This window comes from Psammomys obesus, unplaced genomic scaffold (assembly GCF_907164565.1).
Source record: "Psammomys obesus unplaced genomic scaffold, mPsaObe1.curated_primary_1811, whole genome shotgun sequence".
NCBI classification, from domain to species: domain Eukaryota; kingdom Metazoa; phylum Chordata; class Mammalia; order Rodentia; family Muridae; genus Psammomys; species Psammomys obesus.
In genome coordinates this window covers 8858507-8876549 of record NW_026585987.1, presented here as the reverse complement: position 1 = coordinate 8876549, position 18043 = coordinate 8858507, and the positions used below count along the sequence as shown (strand labels likewise).

At 40.2% G+C, this 18043-nt stretch overlaps 2 protein-coding genes across 5 annotated transcripts in view; one reads left to right on the top strand and one right to left on the bottom strand.

Moving 5' to 3' along the window:
• The window catches only part of Rictor (RPTOR independent companion of MTOR complex 2), a 114331-nt gene extending 109265 nt beyond the window's left edge, over window positions 1-5066 (top strand). For all 4 annotated transcript variants that reach the window (XM_055601055.1, XM_055601053.1, XM_055601054.1 and 1 more), the window contains 2 exons: window positions 469-607; window positions 739-5066. In XM_055601055.1, the coding sequence (XP_055457030.1) occupies window positions 469-607; window positions 739-813 (214 nt within the window). In that variant the 3' untranslated portion in view covers window positions 814-5066. The remainder of the gene's footprint in view (window positions 1-468; window positions 608-738) is intronic.
• A 3123-nt stretch (window positions 5067-8189) lies between these two features.
• Osmr (oncostatin M receptor) overlaps window positions 8190-18043 on the bottom strand; it is a 63166-nt gene continuing 53312 nt past the window's right edge. Inside the window, exons 15-19 of the mRNA XM_055601094.1 lie at window positions 17156-17329; window positions 16047-16214; window positions 11657-11738; window positions 11183-11255; window positions 8190-10499 (exon numbers count right to left, since the gene is read on the bottom strand). Coding sequence (XP_055457069.1) covers window positions 9942-10499; window positions 11183-11255; window positions 11657-11738; window positions 16047-16214; window positions 17156-17329 — 1055 coding nt within the window. The 3' untranslated portion in view covers window positions 8190-9941. The remainder of the gene's footprint in view (window positions 10500-11182; window positions 11256-11656; window positions 11739-16046; window positions 16215-17155; window positions 17330-18043) is intronic.

The window sequence follows — 18043 nt, the reverse complement described above, 5'->3', positions numbered from 1 at the left end:
ATTTGATGTGAGCATATTTGCAGTCGTGTTAGTCTAATAAATTCACAATTTCCTTCTGTTAGTGGAAAATGACTTTATAAGAAGCATTAAGATTTTGATAATCTTTGAAAAGTAAAAACTTGGAATATACAAAGTGTGAAATAGAGACACTCTGTAATAAACCAGGTATGATTTCATAAGCCTGTAGTCCTGGCACTTCGAGGTAGAGGCAGAAGGATCTGGAGTTCTTGCAGCACATGGAGGCATAATCAAGGCTTACCTGGGCTACATGAAACCCTGTGAAAAAAGGAGGAAGCGAGACAGATTGACTGACTGACTGTTTATATTAGTAAGCCATCACACCTAACATTCCATCTAATCAATATGTGGAGAGAAAAAAATTATCAGAAAGTGTCAGTAAATGGAGGACTAAATGAATATATTATGGTATAAATTTTTTTCAAACATACGTTTCTCTTTTCATTTTAGCATTAAAGAGAAGTATCCTCAAACATTTGATGACATATGCCTTTATTCTGAAGTTTCTCTTTTGTTGTCACACTGCACGTTTAGACTTCAATGCCGGAGGTTCATACAAGAGTTATTTCAGGATGTCCAGTTTTTACAAGTAAGTGAGACTATTTCTGAAATTTCTCTCCCAGAATTATTCTGTATTTCAAGTAAGTTGTGAGAGTATATCTATCTATAATGTATGCCATGTTTATTTTTAAAAAATAACAATTTATCACTTATTTCTAGATGCATGAAGAAGCAGAGGCTGTGTTGGCAATTCCACCAAAACAACCTGTTGTTGATGAATCTGCCGAATCCTGACCTCATATTTATGGTGTTTATATCTAGATTATATATCTCCATAGTCATGGATTTCTTAAAAGCCTCAGAAAACACCGACTGGCTGGCAGCAAGGAAGGAGTATCTTCTGACACTGTCCCAGCAGTAATTGGTACAGAACAGCTGGGACTGCTGACATCCCTAGCCAAGCCAACTTCTCTCTCCTGTTGGGCCCTTCTCAGGGTTCATCACTCATTACCACGGTTGTAATTTAGTTACCATCATATGCAAGAGCCAAGCACTGAATACCTACATAGGTTTTCTATTTTTTTATTTTAAAAGCATAATGGCAGTGGAACAAAAACAAGACATGAAGAAGCACCCTTCACGCAGTTATTGCTGAATGCATTTTAATCAAGGGTAAATACAAAAGATGCCTTGTTTGTTAACTAATTTGTGGAAACCAGGAGTCACTGTCTCTGAGGCTGCATCCTGTTCTCCCACGGGCTGTGCTGTAACTGCTGGTATCAAAGGGACACGTTGGCCTTTCCACATTTCCTTAATGTTTGTAACACTACTTCAGAGGTATATAACCTCAAAGCAAAAGAAGAGCCTCAATATTCGGAACTTAAGTTATTTTATGTTGCTAGACTGCATAAAAATGCTTATTTGTTCTCCATCTCTTCAGGTTTGTTGCAGTGTGTTGCTAAAGGCTGTTTGTACCAATTAAGGTTTTTCACTACAGTTGTTGATTAAAATAGTTTATTTGAAATACTTCCCATGTCTAGGATGTATACATATGCCCAGTGGACTTCCAGCCTCATCAGCTTGTCTCACCACTTTAAACGAATTGAGCAAGCATTAGTAGTCTGGACTCGGAGCAAAGGAGAGCATTAAGTGATACTTCTCATCTCTCAAGGAAAAGACAAGTTTGCCTGCATTTTACACATTCCATGAATAAAGAAGAGCCATATTTCCTTCTAAAAAGTCATTTCAGACTCATTATAAGATTAAAAATTGTGGTGAAAAGCCTTAATTACAAAGTTTTAAAGCACCAATAATTTAATTTTTGTTCATGTTCTTGTTTTGCACAAAATAATTGCAGTTATAAATGAGTTAATGAATACAGTCTTTGCCTTTATCAACATTTGTGAAGTTGATGAAGGCAAGGTTTTTTCTGTCTGTCTAGTTTGTGTATGTATAAAGATACTTGGAAGTCTTTACAGGAATTAAACATATATGCAAATTTGTACATAAAGTAGCATGAACATCATTATTAGAATGCTTATACGTGAAAGGGTTATCTTTTTTGAAATCATAAATACAGAGCAAAAACATCCAGCTGGACTGACTAGGACCCTTTTGTAATTCCTTTGTGTAGCCCATTTTGACAACTACACATCAGCTTTAACACCATCATATACATTGGTCCGTATTTTCCCATGTTGTATACCCTTTTTGTAATGGGCTTGTTTGCAAGATTGCTGTAAAGTACCCTGTGAACTAGGAAACAACTCACGGAGATTTCTCTTTTCATTTATTGGCACTGAAAGTTCCCACTGGGATGAAGCATTTCATCTCCCTTCCTGACGCCTCTTCGACTGCACTTCAGCGAGTTGTTCTTACATGCACTGTGTAGCAACTTCATGATAACAGAGCAGACAAGGGCTCAAGCTGCTGCTCACGTTACAACACAGTTCTTCTCATTTTCTCAGAACATCCAGTGAGGGGACAACCTTCTTTTTACCTTCATCACTGAACCCAAGTGTTTATTTAAATGTCAACAGTACTTCTAAGAGCAATGCCTGTCACCTTGGTCTTTGGTCTTGGATAATAAAATTGCCTTTCCAGAGAACCAGATGTCAGTGATACTAGACCAAATAGTGGTTACAATTCCAAAGGAAGTAACGTAGTCTTATTCATAATGGGGTTAACATTGTAGACATTCATTTTAAACACTACCTCAGTTAACAGAGTATAAAATCTGTGGTTTCATCCCTCAAAAGTTAATGATAACCATTCTTGTTTGTTTTTCATCACACAATACTATCCCTGTCCTTGCGCACCTGAGTCAGCCATCCTGAAATTAAGGCTGTGCCTAATGTCCTAAGCAAGTGTTGTGTTTTGTTTTGTTTAGACTTTTGACTGTTACTTTGAAAGATATGTATGTGTGTGTCATCATATCTGCCTATAGCACTTATTTTGGAAAGATACCAGAGCTTTGTGATTGTCAGTATATTGGGGAAATTTGTCTTTTCTTCAGTTTATAGTGCTATTGGTTTAACCATGGTTTCACCAACAGGTGTAATACATTTTCTTTAAGTACTTACTTGTATAAAAGTAGACTTTTATGATGAAAACTACATGCAGTGCCAAGTGATTAGCATAGATGTTTAAGACTATTAAATTATAGCAGAAAAGGTTATGAATGATGTCAATGGTAATAGAAATCATTGAGAAAATTGTCTATAAATAATACATATTACCAAAATAATATCAATACTGTAGTTTTTCAAGAGTTTAGAATTAACCTTAGGCATATAAATTTGTACTATTGTTAATTATTTAATAATTTGGAGGAGTTTGAACAGTTAAGCTGGTTGTAAACTGTGAATTTCTAATTGTAAATTATCATTTTTAATTGAGGGTTTTTTTTTTCAAGAACGGATTTCAGCTTCACATACTAAGTAAATACTGACAAATAAGAAAATGAGAAATTTAGTATTTATAAGAAAATAGGCTCTAAAATTTCTCATACTTTTATTTTCTGTTTGTGTTTAGGGTATATTGGAGGAGGAATGTATTTCTCCTGACTTAAGTGTTTCTAATAAAGAGTAAGGGTAGAGACATCCTAAGACAGTGATACCACAAGGCTGTTAGGAAGTGCGTGCATTGTTGCTGTGGTGATTTATCCAAGTCACTGGGGCCTATGTCCTCAGTAGTGTTCCACTCGCATCCAGAGCTTGCAATGGTTAAGGCCAAATTCCATGTCACCATGGCCACGTGTTCAAAATGGGATATCAGTGTTTATTTAGATCTGTCTAGTGCTATCTATATACATTTTTATTTCATTCCTTTCAGAGGATGCCTTTTTATCCCCCATATCAAAGCACAGATCATTAAGCAATAAGAAACAAAATTGTCTGTCATTCAAATTACAATTGCAGTTATTCTTGTGTGATGAGAGTAAGGTGCTAATTCTGTGTGAGAAGAACTTGTGACCACTTTGAAAATGTAATTTTGGAAGGATGTTTTTTTTCCTCTCCCACTTTTACTTCCACTTTGTCTCAAACTCACTCACAATCCATGAAAGAAAATCATTTGAGAGACTTCTAAGAAGAGCTGCTTGCAATGAACATTGCAGATTTTCCCAAGTGTGTGTTGGGAAAGGTCCCATTTTCTCCTTACTAACTAAGCCTGTTGTTCCCATCTTAACTTGGAGAGCGGCACTGCACTGAGTCTCACTTCCAGGCCTACCAGTGACCTTGAGGGCAGTGCTCATGAAGGACACACAAGTCTGCGCATGTCTTCCCAGGAGCCCTTTTCTTTTAATTCCAGGTCCCCAGGGGGGTTACTTCTATACATTTGTATGACTCTCAGAGTGTGGGATTTCTCCCCTTTGGAGTATTTTTATAGTTAGGTGGATAACTCTGCCACAGATGCATGAATTGCACATTTTGACTCTATAAGATACTTAGTATGAAAAGTTAATTTATGCCAAAAAAGGAAACATACCTTACAATTTTCCCACTTAACTAGGTTGATCCAGCACAAAATGCAAAGTCTTGGGGCAGAGCGGGAGTGGTGAAAATTTTTGATGTATGATTGTTGAAAAATGTTCCATTACTGGCCTGTCAGAAACCCTAAAGATGCATTGTGAAACAAATGATGTAAATTAAATTAGCTTTGAAAAGTGGTAAGGGATCTTAAAGAGAATCTCAGACTTAATGATCTCTGCCACATGATCTTTTTTATTTAGTAATACGCTGCTACATTTTTTGGAGGTTCTGGTGTTTGTAGGTCACTGAACAGACATTGAAATCTGATTTATATTGTATAACTGTAACATAGAAAGAAAAAGTATTTATATATTTTCCTTAAGAATATTTCATTGAGTTGTGTATAATTTAAATAAGATTTGTCCCCAAATGGTTTTGCTCACCTTGATTTTTGTTGTTGTTGTTGTGGTTGTATTGTTTTTGTATAATGTGTACAGTTTATGTTAAGGGCATTAAAGCCTCCTGAAGCATAATCTTATCAAAGGGATTCATTGTTAATAAAATGTACTTAAAATTCTTAAACTTGTGATGTTGGCCTGATTTGAGAACTTAATGTGTGTTACTTCACCTTGACTTGAATCGCATGATACTGATGTTGACAGGTATGTTTCCAGTAAATGGCTTTTTTATCCTACACATGGTGATGGACGACTTGTATCATGAAAAGGGGCTTCTCCCAACTTTAAAATAATTGTACTTCTCTGGCGTTCTTCAGAACTTAATGTAACATACTTAACTCTATAAAGCTCCAATCATTATTGTGAAGAATTTGGAACTAGCAATGTCATTAGCTAGAACATCTCTCTGAGTAGTAAGGCAGTGGTATGATGCTCAGTAGTCGGCACACTGGCCTAGCAGATTCTGCCACACCACAGGCAAAGAGCCAACTGAGAACTTGAGTGTGAAAGCCAAGGTCTCTTAAAGAGTGTTGCTAAAGTCTCTTGGCCCACCTTACACAAAGTTGTTGAAAGTATTTGGACTGTGTACACCTGTGTGTTCGTGTAATTGTTCTCACCTTATATGTTACCACTAGTCTAGTTAGCACCCAAATGAAAAACGTGCCTAATATTATCATAGTTGATTAGTAAAATGATACTCTTTATTTTTAAGGCTTTAACCATATTCAAAGAGCACTGGTTCTTCTTTCAGAGGATGTGGGTTCAATTCCCAGCACCCACATGGTGGTTCATAACCATCTGTAATGCTAGTTCCCTCTTCTAGCCTCTACATATCAGGTGTGCAATCGAGTATAGACATGGCTAGTTGTGGACTTTTTTAAGATAAAGTTCCTTAGGGCAAGTTCACTCTTTGTTGTCCAGATGATTATCAGCAGTCCAGTCCAAAATTCAACACCAAACAGCAGCATGGTTTCAGCAGAAACAGCAAGACTCCACCAAATCTCAGTCAGCGGGAGTCACAAGATGCAATCGGATTGTCAAAAGTTCTCTGCTCTAGAGCCAGAGCATTTCTCTCCAAGTGAAGTGCAGAAAAACAAAGACCAGCAAAGTGATGTGCACCTTACAAAGAGCAGCAATGCAAAAGCTCCTCCCTGTCCTTGGGCCTCTATTTATCTGAGTTTTCTCAAGGCTGTTTTTTTTCCAGCTGGCAAAAGCCACGCCCTTCTCACAGGACAAGTTCCAGCCAAACATCATGTACTCTCATGTGTCTGTTGTCACCTTACCAAGATAATGTGCCCTCCCTCTTCTGAGTTTGTTTCAACTGAGAATGAACTAAAGACATTTCACTACACTTTGTTTAAAAGTTAAGATCTTTGACTTCTCTGGTTGGATCTATTTTAAGAATTTTTAAAAGCTAGTTATGAATGAATTTTTTCTGATCTTTCTACAACTTCATTATTGGAATATAGAAAGGCTGCTGGATTTTTAGATGTTTTGTATACTGCAACTTGTTGAATGTGTTTATTGGATCTATTTTTTTGTGGAGTCTTTAGGGATAGCTATAAGAAACTTAAAGAAATTAAATCATCTAGTCAATAAAGGGGCTGAGTAGACACTTTTAAAGGAGGAAAAAAAATCCTGAAAAAGTGTGCAACCACCTTACCCGCCAGTGCAAGGCAAATTAAAAGCTTTGAATCCCAGCTCAAGCTAGATGAATCCATGTTTGTAGCAGCTTTATTCATAATAGCCAGAATCTGGAAACAACCCAGATGTCCCTCAAGCAGAGAATGAATACAGAAATTGTGGTACATTTATACAATGGAATACTCAGCAATTAAAAACAAGGAATTCACGAAATTTGCAGGCAAATGATCATCCTGAGTGAAGTATCCCAGAAGCAGAAAGACACACATGGTATATACTCACTTTTAAGTGGATAATAGACCTATAAGATAAAACAGCATAAACATACTGAACTCTGTACACCTAAAGAAGCTAAACAAGAAGGAGGACCCAGGGTAAGATAAATCCTTACTTAGAAAGACAAATAGAGTGGACATTGGAAGTAGGAGAAAATGAGAAGCAGGATAGGAGCCTACCATAGAGGGCCTCTGAAAGACTACATAGCAGTATATCAAAGCAGATGCTGAGACTCATAACCAAACTTCGGGCAGAGTGCAGGGAATCATATGAAAGAAGAGAGAGTTAGTAAGACCTGGAGAGAATAGGAGCTCCACAAGGACCAAATATATCTGGGCACAGGGGCTTGTCTGAGACTGATTAGGGACCATGCATAGTTATAACCTAGAACCCCTGCTTGGATGTAGCCTATGGCAGCTCAGTATCCAAGTGGGTACCCTTGTAAGGGGAACAGGGACTGTCTGACATGAACTCTATGGCTACCTCCTTGACCTCCCCAGCTCCCTGGAGGAGGAGCAGCCTCACTAGGCCACAGAGGAGGACATTGCAGCCAGTCCTGGTGAGACCTGATAAGCCAGGGTCAGATGGAAGGGGAGGAGGACCTCCCCTATAAGTGGACTTAGAGAGGGGCAAGGAGGAAATGAGGGAGGGAGGATGGGATTGGGAGGGAATGAGAGAGGGGGCTACAGCTGAGACACAAAGTAAATAAATTAATATAAAAATATTAAAAAAAAAAAAGCATGTTGGTGGGGGTGTGGGGAAAGAGGAGCCTTTTGCACTCTATAGGCACTGTGGCTGTCAGTGTGGTGGTTCCTGAAACTGAAAATAGACCTGTCCTGTGACTCTTAAATCAGCACAGCACAGAGATACTTGCATATCCATGTTCATAGCTGCTCTGTTTGCAATAGCTAAGCTATGGGACTGGCCTAAAGAGCCATCAACAGATGGATAAAGAAAATGTGACATGTTCACGTTGCAATTTATTCAACTCTAAAGACATTTGCAGGAAAATGGATGGAACTGGGGGCTATTATGTTACAGGAAATAAGCCAGACTCAGCAGATTATCACCTGGCTTCTCAGAGTCTAGTTTGAATTCTGTTCCTGTTGGAGGTTCCTGTTAGGAAGGGCACTGTGAGAAGGAAGGAAGAACCCTTAGAGTGTGGTATGTATTTGAACATCTAGGAACTGCTGAAATATGGGATTCCACAGTGCTGAAAAGACCCTTTTTAGGTTGAAAAGGTCACTTTACATTTTTGTAAAATTCAATAACTGAGAAGTTTTCATTCTGTTAAGGGAATTAAAACAATGTGATCATGAAATGTTTTAATTTGAACTTTATTGAAACAGCAAAAAATAATGTTTTGTGGATTATTTTTTAAACAAAATTGAAATGAAACAGTATTTACTAATGAATGTCACTAACTGGGTGCAAGTTTCCAGTGAGAAATACATTGACAGAAAAACTTAAACTGGCTATTGGCAATACTGACCAGCCACTTCTCCCAACTTGACTATTTAAGATACTGTCTAGTCCTAGGTTAGGTCATAGCCATAGTTTCTAGCAAAGGCTTGCTTAGATGTAAAGAAAAGATTGGACAGCTTGAACTGGAACACTCATGATTGCTGTTTCTACAATCTGAGGCCACATGCCCTATGGATATCGCTACAGTGTTGGAAACAGCCATATGAGTGCACAGTCATAGCTCCCATCACACTTAAAGCAAACAAGACAAAAGACACACCTCTTCCCATTATTTTGCAATGTGACAAGCATTAGAGGAAGAAACTAATGTACTGAACACCTGTACATGTTTGTCTGTTGAATATACTTGTTCTTCCATGGCGCCTTCCAGGAACTGATGACAGGAGCTATAGATCTCTGGGAGTTCAGGCCTTATCTGAAAGTGTTGTATGCAGTGGTTATTTTTGCATGCTGTGCCCTAATACTTGATGCATTTAAGTGCTATGGAAATTATTAATACTCTATAAGGAATAACAGGAAAACTCTATGGGTTTGGTACAGACATTATTTTCTGCATATCTTCTTTCTGAAATTGGTTGAATCTTAATGTGAAACCCATAGATAGGACCAAGTGTATTTTGTTAAAAGACGTGCTTTGGGGCCAACACAAAACTAACTTCTCACTCCTGGAACATTTTAAAGTTAAAGCTATATTATAACCAATAGGCTTTAGGATTTTGGCATGACAGGAATGTAAATGAGATAGAATTCCCTTGAACCTTACAAGAGTTCAAAGATAAGTATGTGGAACTAGGTCATTTAGATACAGCCTTTGGGGGGGGCATTATATGTGAAAGAAATCACTGAATGAAATGCCCCCCCCCTTTTAAATTCTGAGCTATTCAAAAACTAAGGAAGAAGATTGAAGTCTTGTAGACTCCAAGTCTGGAGCTCTTGGCAATCTCGTTTTTACTGCAGCAAGCTAGACAGCAAGAGACCTATGAAGATTCTTCTTTTCCATTTGGACATCTTAAACTGTTAGGTTCAGTGTAGACACCAAGACCGTTATTTTTACTTTATCAGTGACTACAAATTCTCATTTCAAGGTAAGGCCAAAATCTAGTTTGTAACCCCCTCCACTAAATGTGATAAATCTACACAATAAAAGTGACAAATCTCTTGTGGCACTAATCAAAAATCTGATCCAATTGCTTTACTCTTAATATCTTAATAAAAAGCATGAGGTTAAATTTACATGAAGATGTTTTCTCACTGCAAACCAAAATCCTAGGACCACAGTAGGTAGGGTCTGTGAAATGGCTGATGCATACCCTTTGTCAAGGTCAGGGTTACTATGATAAGGGTGAATCTGGAACAAATAATAACAAGGTCAGCATGCTCCATCCACGATCCTGCTATTTCGGGGCAAATGCCAAATTGTTTGGTTCTGGTCTTTAGTCTGTCAGTCTGTGGTGATTGTTTGTAAATCAGTGCTGCAGATAATGAGTGCTCCTGGAATAAAGGGCCTGGGCATGTACTGTTGGCATGGTACCAGCTACATCCCCAAAAGGGCCTGTGGTGGATGAACTAAGTTGATGCTAGTTGGTGTTTACTGTTCATCTTGGCCTAAAAGGATCGTTGAGGTCAGGCTGTTATTCTCCTTCAGGGAAGGTGGTATGAGGCTCCCTGGAACTGCCATTTGCCTTTTATACTGTGAACAGTGCACTGGCAATGATGGATTTGTGGCAAGCCTGTCCTTGTCTCCGCATATGGGCGAAGCCAGCTGGGACACATAAATCAAGCTGGTTTCTTCAGTTGGGCTTTCAACCAGAGACTTCATGTAGTCTTTCTCTAATACATTTAGTAACTTGTCAGGTGTGGCCAACAGTCCAAGTTGATGTGGTATGTCTTTTAGGGGTTCTGGGATGAGGCCACGGGAAACAGAATCAAAAGCTGTCTGATCATAAGTAAAATTCTCAAAAAAGACGCAGGGCACAGGGCCAGAGGAATCCTTTTCTGGAGGCATGGAGAGAGACTTAGTGGGTGCATCCTCTGTGTGTAGTTTCCCAGAGTCTACACACTGAGTCTTGCTTCCTTCTGCCTTGTTTATAACTTCAAGGATGTCTGGAATACAGTCTTTGACACTCATTATTAAGTGAGGGCTCTTCTGCAAAGGAATCAAACATATGGAACATAAATGAGATCTTCCCATTCCTTCCTGGCCATGTGTGAACTTGAAGGTTGTGACAAAAGCCAGATAGCTTGTTTCTGACTCCCAGTGGGATAAAGCCTTCCCATTGCACCACTGAATTTTCTGGTAGCCCGCAATGAATAACATGCAATCACATCTGTTTGGCTAAGGCTTGTATCAAAACCAGGGCCTCACTCATGCTAGGGAAGCATTCTGCCACTGAGCTGTACCTTCGTCCAGCCAATTGCTTGTCTCATGGCTATGTTTGTGCTTTTAATTTATCTTTTCCTGAAGAGGTATAAGAAAGCTTGATTAATATAGCCTCAAACCAAGATTAGTCCTTTTCTGTCTGGTCAGTCTGTCTGTCTGACTGTCTGTCTCTCTATCACATACACGTGCTCGCATGCACATACACACACACACACACACACACACACACACACACACACACACACACTTTGGATTTTTTTGAAGGGGACTCTCACTATGTAGCCTGGAAGGCATTACAACTAACTATATAGACCAGACTGGGCTCAGACTCAACAGAGAGCCACTTAACCCTTTGTGTCTCAAAGGTAGGGATTGCAGGCATGTACTGCCATGCCCAGCTGGATTAGTCCTTCACAGGTATGTTCCACATACAACATCCTCACATTTACCTTGGATTTTATCAGTGACAGGATGCTGCTCTTGTATGGATTTGGAATGTCAGGAAAGCACGTCTCCTTCACCCTAGAAGAACAAATAACAATAAGTGAAAAATAAGACTGAATGCACAATTCCATGTAATGGTTAAGAGCTCTCAAGGATCCTCTATGAAGCAAATGTAACTCTTTCTTGCTTTGATTACCCCATAGTATACATAAACATAACTATAGTACTTACTGTATTATGATAGGCATTCCAAAGCTCATTCTATATAAGGCATACTATGGCTATGGTGCAACTTTGGAAATGGTTCTTCTTTTTCCTGTCTACTGACCCAGAAGATAAAATTGTCAACTAAATTACATTTGCTTACCTACCTTTCTTTGATCTTTTCCTTTCCATCATTCTTTCCCCATATTATTCCATATCATTTCTGTCATATGGTTTGTTTCTAACTCTTGAATAAAGGCTTCCTCTCCACTTACCACTGGCTTTTCCAGTAGCACAGAGTGATGAGGAGCAAGACACAGAAAGTCATGGGCAATATGATCTGCAGCAGCATGAAGGCTAAAGAAGAAAGAAGAAAGGAATCTTTTTCACATATGCATTGGCCTCCTTAAAGAAATAAAAGACTCAGTATGAGCTTTTTTTAAATAAGTTTAATTCTGAAAAAAAAAAACACACTTTTTCACAAAATAGATCTTATTTATCATATTTATACAAATTTAATTGGGTGGAACTTCTAGGGAAAATTTAATCTGAGTACTGCCTGAGTAGAAAGAGAAAAGACCAACCAAGCTAGGTATGGCAATGCATACCTGCAACACTCCAAACATGCAGGAGGTAGAACAGAAGCAGCAGGTGTTCAAGGACATCTTCCATCACATAGTGAGTTCAAGGCCAGACTGGGCTATATGACACACTAGTCAATGCAGGGAGCACTTTGCCATCAGTCAACAAACACTCTGTAGTTCAAACTCATCAAGTCTAATAGAATCGATCATGACTACTCAGCTCCTCACTCCCTACCCTAGCTATGTGGTAGGTGGGAGTATTTTCCTGCCTCTTGCCTGAGGGCTTGACCACATGCCTTAGTTTGGTTAGCAGGATGTGATCGATGGATCACAGCTATGGTCTAGGTAAGGGCTTCAAATAGACTTACATAGTCATCCTCTTCCTTTATCAACCATGAAAAGAACATACCCATTGTACTCCTGCCCTTCAACCTGAGCACAGATGACTTTACAGGACACACACCTGAGCCAGACCCAAGCCCAGAGGTCAGTGTGGCCCAGTCAACCAAGCCATGTTGACATGAGACCCCCTGATCAAGAAACAAATACCTCTCTGCCACTGAGATTGCTTATTATACATTAAAAACTAGCTAGGCCCAGAAGTGTCTGGACTTTTGACATTGTAACAGCATTGTCACCAATGAAGTTCACACTCAGGAATTGTGCAATGGAATCACCAAAGAAAATTATCTTTTAAGTTGGGCCACATTCAGAATTGTCCTGGGATACATGTGACCAGTGGGCTGCAGCCTGGACATGAAGACGAGCCTTCTACTTAGCCTTACATAACTTACCCCTGTACCTCCTATAACAATTCTGCTTTATTTCCCAAACGTGTCAAACACTACTATTTGTAAAATACTCTCCTTGTTCCCATTGCTTGTAATTCAACGGAACAACCACTCAGCTGTGTGTAAACAGTCTCCTAAATAAAGACTTGGAAAGCTCTGAGAACAATGTGCATGAACATATGTCCTGCTCTATCTGTGTGCTTCTCTTTCCTTCCTCACTCCTCACCCAGTAACTTCCTGGACTAGAAAAAAAAAAGGAGCTTGTTTTAGGGGACAGTGGGTACTGCGTAGGGCTAGAGTTTTGGAAGGGAGCCTGCTCTTCCAATCTCACCAGTGTGCTGAGAATACTTGCTCTCAAGAGAGTACTGCAAATCAGTTTTAAAATTTGGTAAAATTATGGATTCAGATACATTTTATTGAATGATAAAGATAGGATGAATATCCATTATCACAAATGTTTAGAGCCAGAGGTTTTTAGGATTTCAGATTGCTTTGAATTGAGGAATATTTGCGTGTTCATAGTGACATGTATGAAGAGAGTCTAATAACAAAATTCATACAAGGTTCATCTGCACTGTATAGAATGAAGGTAATTTTGTGCAGTGCATTCAGTGTGCCCATCTGTTTGATTTCAACTACCTTCAGGACATTTTAAAAACAAACTTTCAAAATATAACCTACATCTCTATTGAGGACTGAAAAGTTAATCATGGGTGCCCCTTGGCTAGGAAAGGACTACATCCTGACGAACTCCAAGTTCTATGCACTGCAGGAAGGTGTATCCCACACACCTAGCCTGCCAACAGCCCTACAGCATGGCAGACACTACGGACTGCCACAGATTCCCCTCAGGGTGGCTGGCTGTTGGCGCTGTGGCTGGGGCCACCATCCCATATTTCAACAGGCAGGATAAAGATCAAAATGCAAAGAACATCTTCCGGGCATGTCCTGCTGTCATATCTCATCAGTCCAAAGGAATCTTAAGTTGAACCATCATTTGGGAGAGAGCCACCTGAACCCAGCTTGTAACATTCAATGGAGAAATAGTTCAAATGTCAAGAAGCAGAAATAGAAATGGTAGTAAGGACCAGCACTCCGGAGGCCGCTGTCCAGACTTCCTGACCTCTCCATCTCGTGATGTCTATTTGCTAACGTTGGTCTCTGTTCAAAGTAAAAGCACCAACTCACAAAGAAAGGGACCCACTGTTAAAAAGTACAACTAGACTGAGCTTCCATAAGCATTGCATCTTTTGGTATTTTTATTGGTTTATCATACCAGTCTCCTCCTAGCAAATGCAAGCATTTCCCATTCCCGTTTAATAAGGTCTGAGGTATAGTTAGCAGGGTCACATAACATCCTGTTTAAAAATGTACAGTGTCTGTCAGAGAAGTTGCAAGGAATTGAAATACCTCCTTTTCCTTTCTTTCTTTTCTCTCTCTCTCTCTTTTTTGTTTGTTTGGTTTTGGTTTTTGATTTTTTTTTTTAGACAGGATTTTTCTGTGTAGCCTTGGCTGTCCTTGACTCCTTTTGTAGACCAGGCTGGCCTGGAACTCACAGAGATCTGCTTGTCTGTGCATCCCCGAGTGCTGGGATTACAGGCGAGCACCACTACAACCGGCTGAAATACTTTCTTATTAGCAACAATATAACTGATAATGGAAAAGTCATAAGGTTTACCGCAAGGATTAATGAAATCTTGAAAATATATAGTTACCATTTTATGTACATATATGTGCATATGTATTCACACAAAGTAAGTTCAAAAGTTGGAAGAAAAATAATACAGAAATAAATTTTAAATGGAAGTGGGGAGACTGGGAGGAGAGGAGGGAGGGGGCACCCTTGGGATGTAAAGTATATAAACTGAAAAAAAAAATAGAAAAAAAAGAAAGACTCACTCTAAGAGTTGGTCATGGTAATGCATGCCTGCAGTTCCAGTACTGAGGAGGTGAAGGCAGAAGAAGCATGAGTTCAAGTTCATCCTCAGATATGTAGCCTGGGCTACATGACACCCCATCTCATAAAAGAAATTATCTCCCCATCCAGTGAAATTACTCCAAAGTGACAAGAGTGCTCAAATAATGTAAACCATTGGCTCAAATCCTGCTCTGATTTGAATTCTCGACATGGACTTGGAGACATCTCTCAGGCACCACTACCGTCTGCAGCTGAAGCTGGCTGTGACTTTGGCATCATTTATGGTGCTCCAGGACAACCATTTATCCAGTGTGACTGTCCCTTCCCAACAGCTCAGATTTCAGTGACTAGATGTTGCATGAAGGAAGCTCGGACTTCCAGCTGGAGCCTACTTCTTTTTCAAAGACAAATGTCTTCAAGGTTTCTTTACCCTTCTGTGAATTCGTCAATGGAAACCTCACTCTCAACACACTTGTAAAATGCTGCAAATCTTATTGTCACCTGTGGTGCAGCAAGGGCTGGCCTCCAGTTGCCTCCTGCAAGACTTCCTTGATCATGCAGGGACCACTCAAAACCGGATCTGATTACATCAGAAAAGATTTTCAGAATGGGCCAGTTGAGGCAGAATTGAACCTTATCTAGCAATCTTATTATAGGTTTTAAGAATTAGGATTAAAAGAAAGAAAGATGTTCATAAGGAAAGAAAGACACACTCAAGAACGTGGGTGTGGGCTTCTCTAGGGAAAGCCATCACAAAGCTTTCTCCCCTGCATCCTCTCTCCAGGGGATATTTCCTCTCACCTTTCTGGCTGGCAGAGTTTGAGATGGAAGTACAGTCCCTACTTTGTCCCTTCCTTTTTTCTTCCTCTAACTCTGATGCCAAATGCATTTTAGAAAGACATATCTCTTCACGTTTTCCCCATAGACTCCACAACCACAGAGCTGGTAACATGCCGGTCTGAGCTACTGCACATTGCCAGGCTCTCACCATCCCCAGCAGAGCAGAGCCTCCGGTCGGGTCGGAAGCCCAGCCAAAGAGAAGGCTGAGGAAGAAGGCTACCCACCACCATCCAGGGCCTGTTGGAGAGAAGCCAGTAGTGCTTCTAATGTCAATTCTAAAATATGCTGTAAATTTTCAAGTCCCCCTGAGGCTAACTCTCAGAGCCAGACATCCAGGGTCAGGGAGAAAAGTGAGAAGAAGGTTCTAGATCATAATAGGTCAGGGTACTACCACTTTGACCTGGGGTCTGGAACAGGATTCTGAATAGCATTTATGTGTGCAGGAGAGTAAAGGAATAATTACTGAAGCTTCCTGATCTATACAAAGCAATGAAACTTAACCTTGAGAGAAACAGGATTTAGGAAAACTCACAGCGTTCATCTGTAGTCCTGACTTTGGTGAATGTTTCATTGGGTCCTTGGCCAGCGCTGTTGTACGGAGTGACCAAAAACTCATAGAGGGATTCTGGCTGAAGGTTTTCCACAGTCAATGTCTTTTTCTCCGGGTCGTTGATGTCATATATACAGAGCACTGAATCACCTGTGTTTGAAAAACAATGTTGTCATCAACAAAATCAATATTCAGAGTGTTGTGGGGGCCTTCGTGTGGCCAGTTAGTAGGGGGCTTGCCTAGCATGCACAGGCCATGGGTTCAATTCCCAGCAGGACACACAGTGGACATGACGACATATGCCTGTAGTCCCAGTGGGAAGAATAGAAGTTCAAGATCATCTTCAACTACAGAGTGAGTGCAAGCCAGCCTGGGCTGCATGGAACCCTGACTTACTAAAAAGAAGGAAAAAAGTATGGCAGAGACCTTGGAAGAGCCAGGCAGAGCTACCCCAGCTGTCTCAGAACCATCAGCATTCTTAAGCCAATTTCAGATCAGATTATAATTTCACTCATTTTTAACCTGTGCCCACAATAAGCAAAGTATCCACTCAGCAGGGAATGGCAATAGCACAGGGAGAGAGCTCTGCCAGGCGTAATAAACACACACAGGGCAAGTAAAATAATCCAGAGACGTGGCTTACAGACAGACTCCTTACTCATAGTGTGTGGAAGGCCCTGGGTCTGGTCCTCAGCACCACAAACATGTAAGTAAACCAAAATTTAAAAAACAAAACAAAACATTAAACATTTGATGGAGTTTCTTTTTTTTTTTTTTAAGGAGGGGCTGGAGAAATAAGTAGGTTTTCTAAAGGGAAGGATTTCTTTAGGGGCTAATTGATGGTCAGGCCTGCGTTACTTTTGAAGTGAATTAAAATACCTCTCCCTCCATTCACACCTCTTTTTGTTTAGCCCACTGGTTCTAAAACAACATGGGAAGAGCATCAGCCTGGTCTCCAGCCTACTCCTGTCACGTAGAAGCCTTTTCTGTGCCTTTTTTCTAACTCTGGGGACAGACTCAGCAGCAGTTTCATTGTTTTCCAGATGGTGAGATCTTGCAAGTCTCAGTAGATAACCAAGAGTAAGCATCACCTGGAAGAAGATGCCGTTCCCAATTTTGGTGGCACTGCAGCTCCTTGGATTTCAAATACACACTGTACCCCTTTATAAAACCAGGCTGGGAGTCACTGGAATAATTTTGCCAGCTCAGAACGAAGGAGTTTGAGGTCAAGTTTTTAATTTCCACATTCGGATTCTCCAAAGGAGCTAGGAAAGGAAAGTGGACAAGAACAAGTCACAATCTGAGAATGGTCTCAGAACATGTATGCACACTAAACACAGAGCACAGGCAGCTCTGGACACTAAGAGCTTGCATCAAGCTAAGGAATCTTGTCTCTTTCCCTGGGTAATATCCTCCTAGACACAGGCATGCATTCCGGGAAGGAGCTGAACAATGCTCTCATGCAAACCTTCCACATGAAGAATTAAATACCCAGAGAGCATAAATAATCTGCAGAAAAGTCACTGGGGGGTGGGGGTGGGGAGAGTAAAAAATAAAAGTCATATCTTAGACTTGATTCTGGCCTTGGCACCTCAACAGTATTTTCTGAACCATAGAAACTACAGGCATGAAGAGGAAGGGACAGAAGAGGCAAGCTGTGCTCAAAGACATGAGACGGGTTTTAAAGAATGGAATTCCCAGGACAGACAATGCGTGTTATCAGATTCTCGGGGAATGCACCACGGAATGACAGGTCTCCTGTCACTTCCCCGTCTCTCTCTCTCTCTCTCTCTCTCTCTCTCTCTCTCTCTCTCTCACACACACACACACACACACACACACACACGTGTGTGTGTGTACTTTTATACACAGTGTCAGCACACAGAGACACAAATGACAAGCCTCCTCCTTTCCTCTCTGCCTGCCATGAATACTGGATCAGATCCCCAAAGGAAGAGCTTTAGAATCTGATTGGTGGG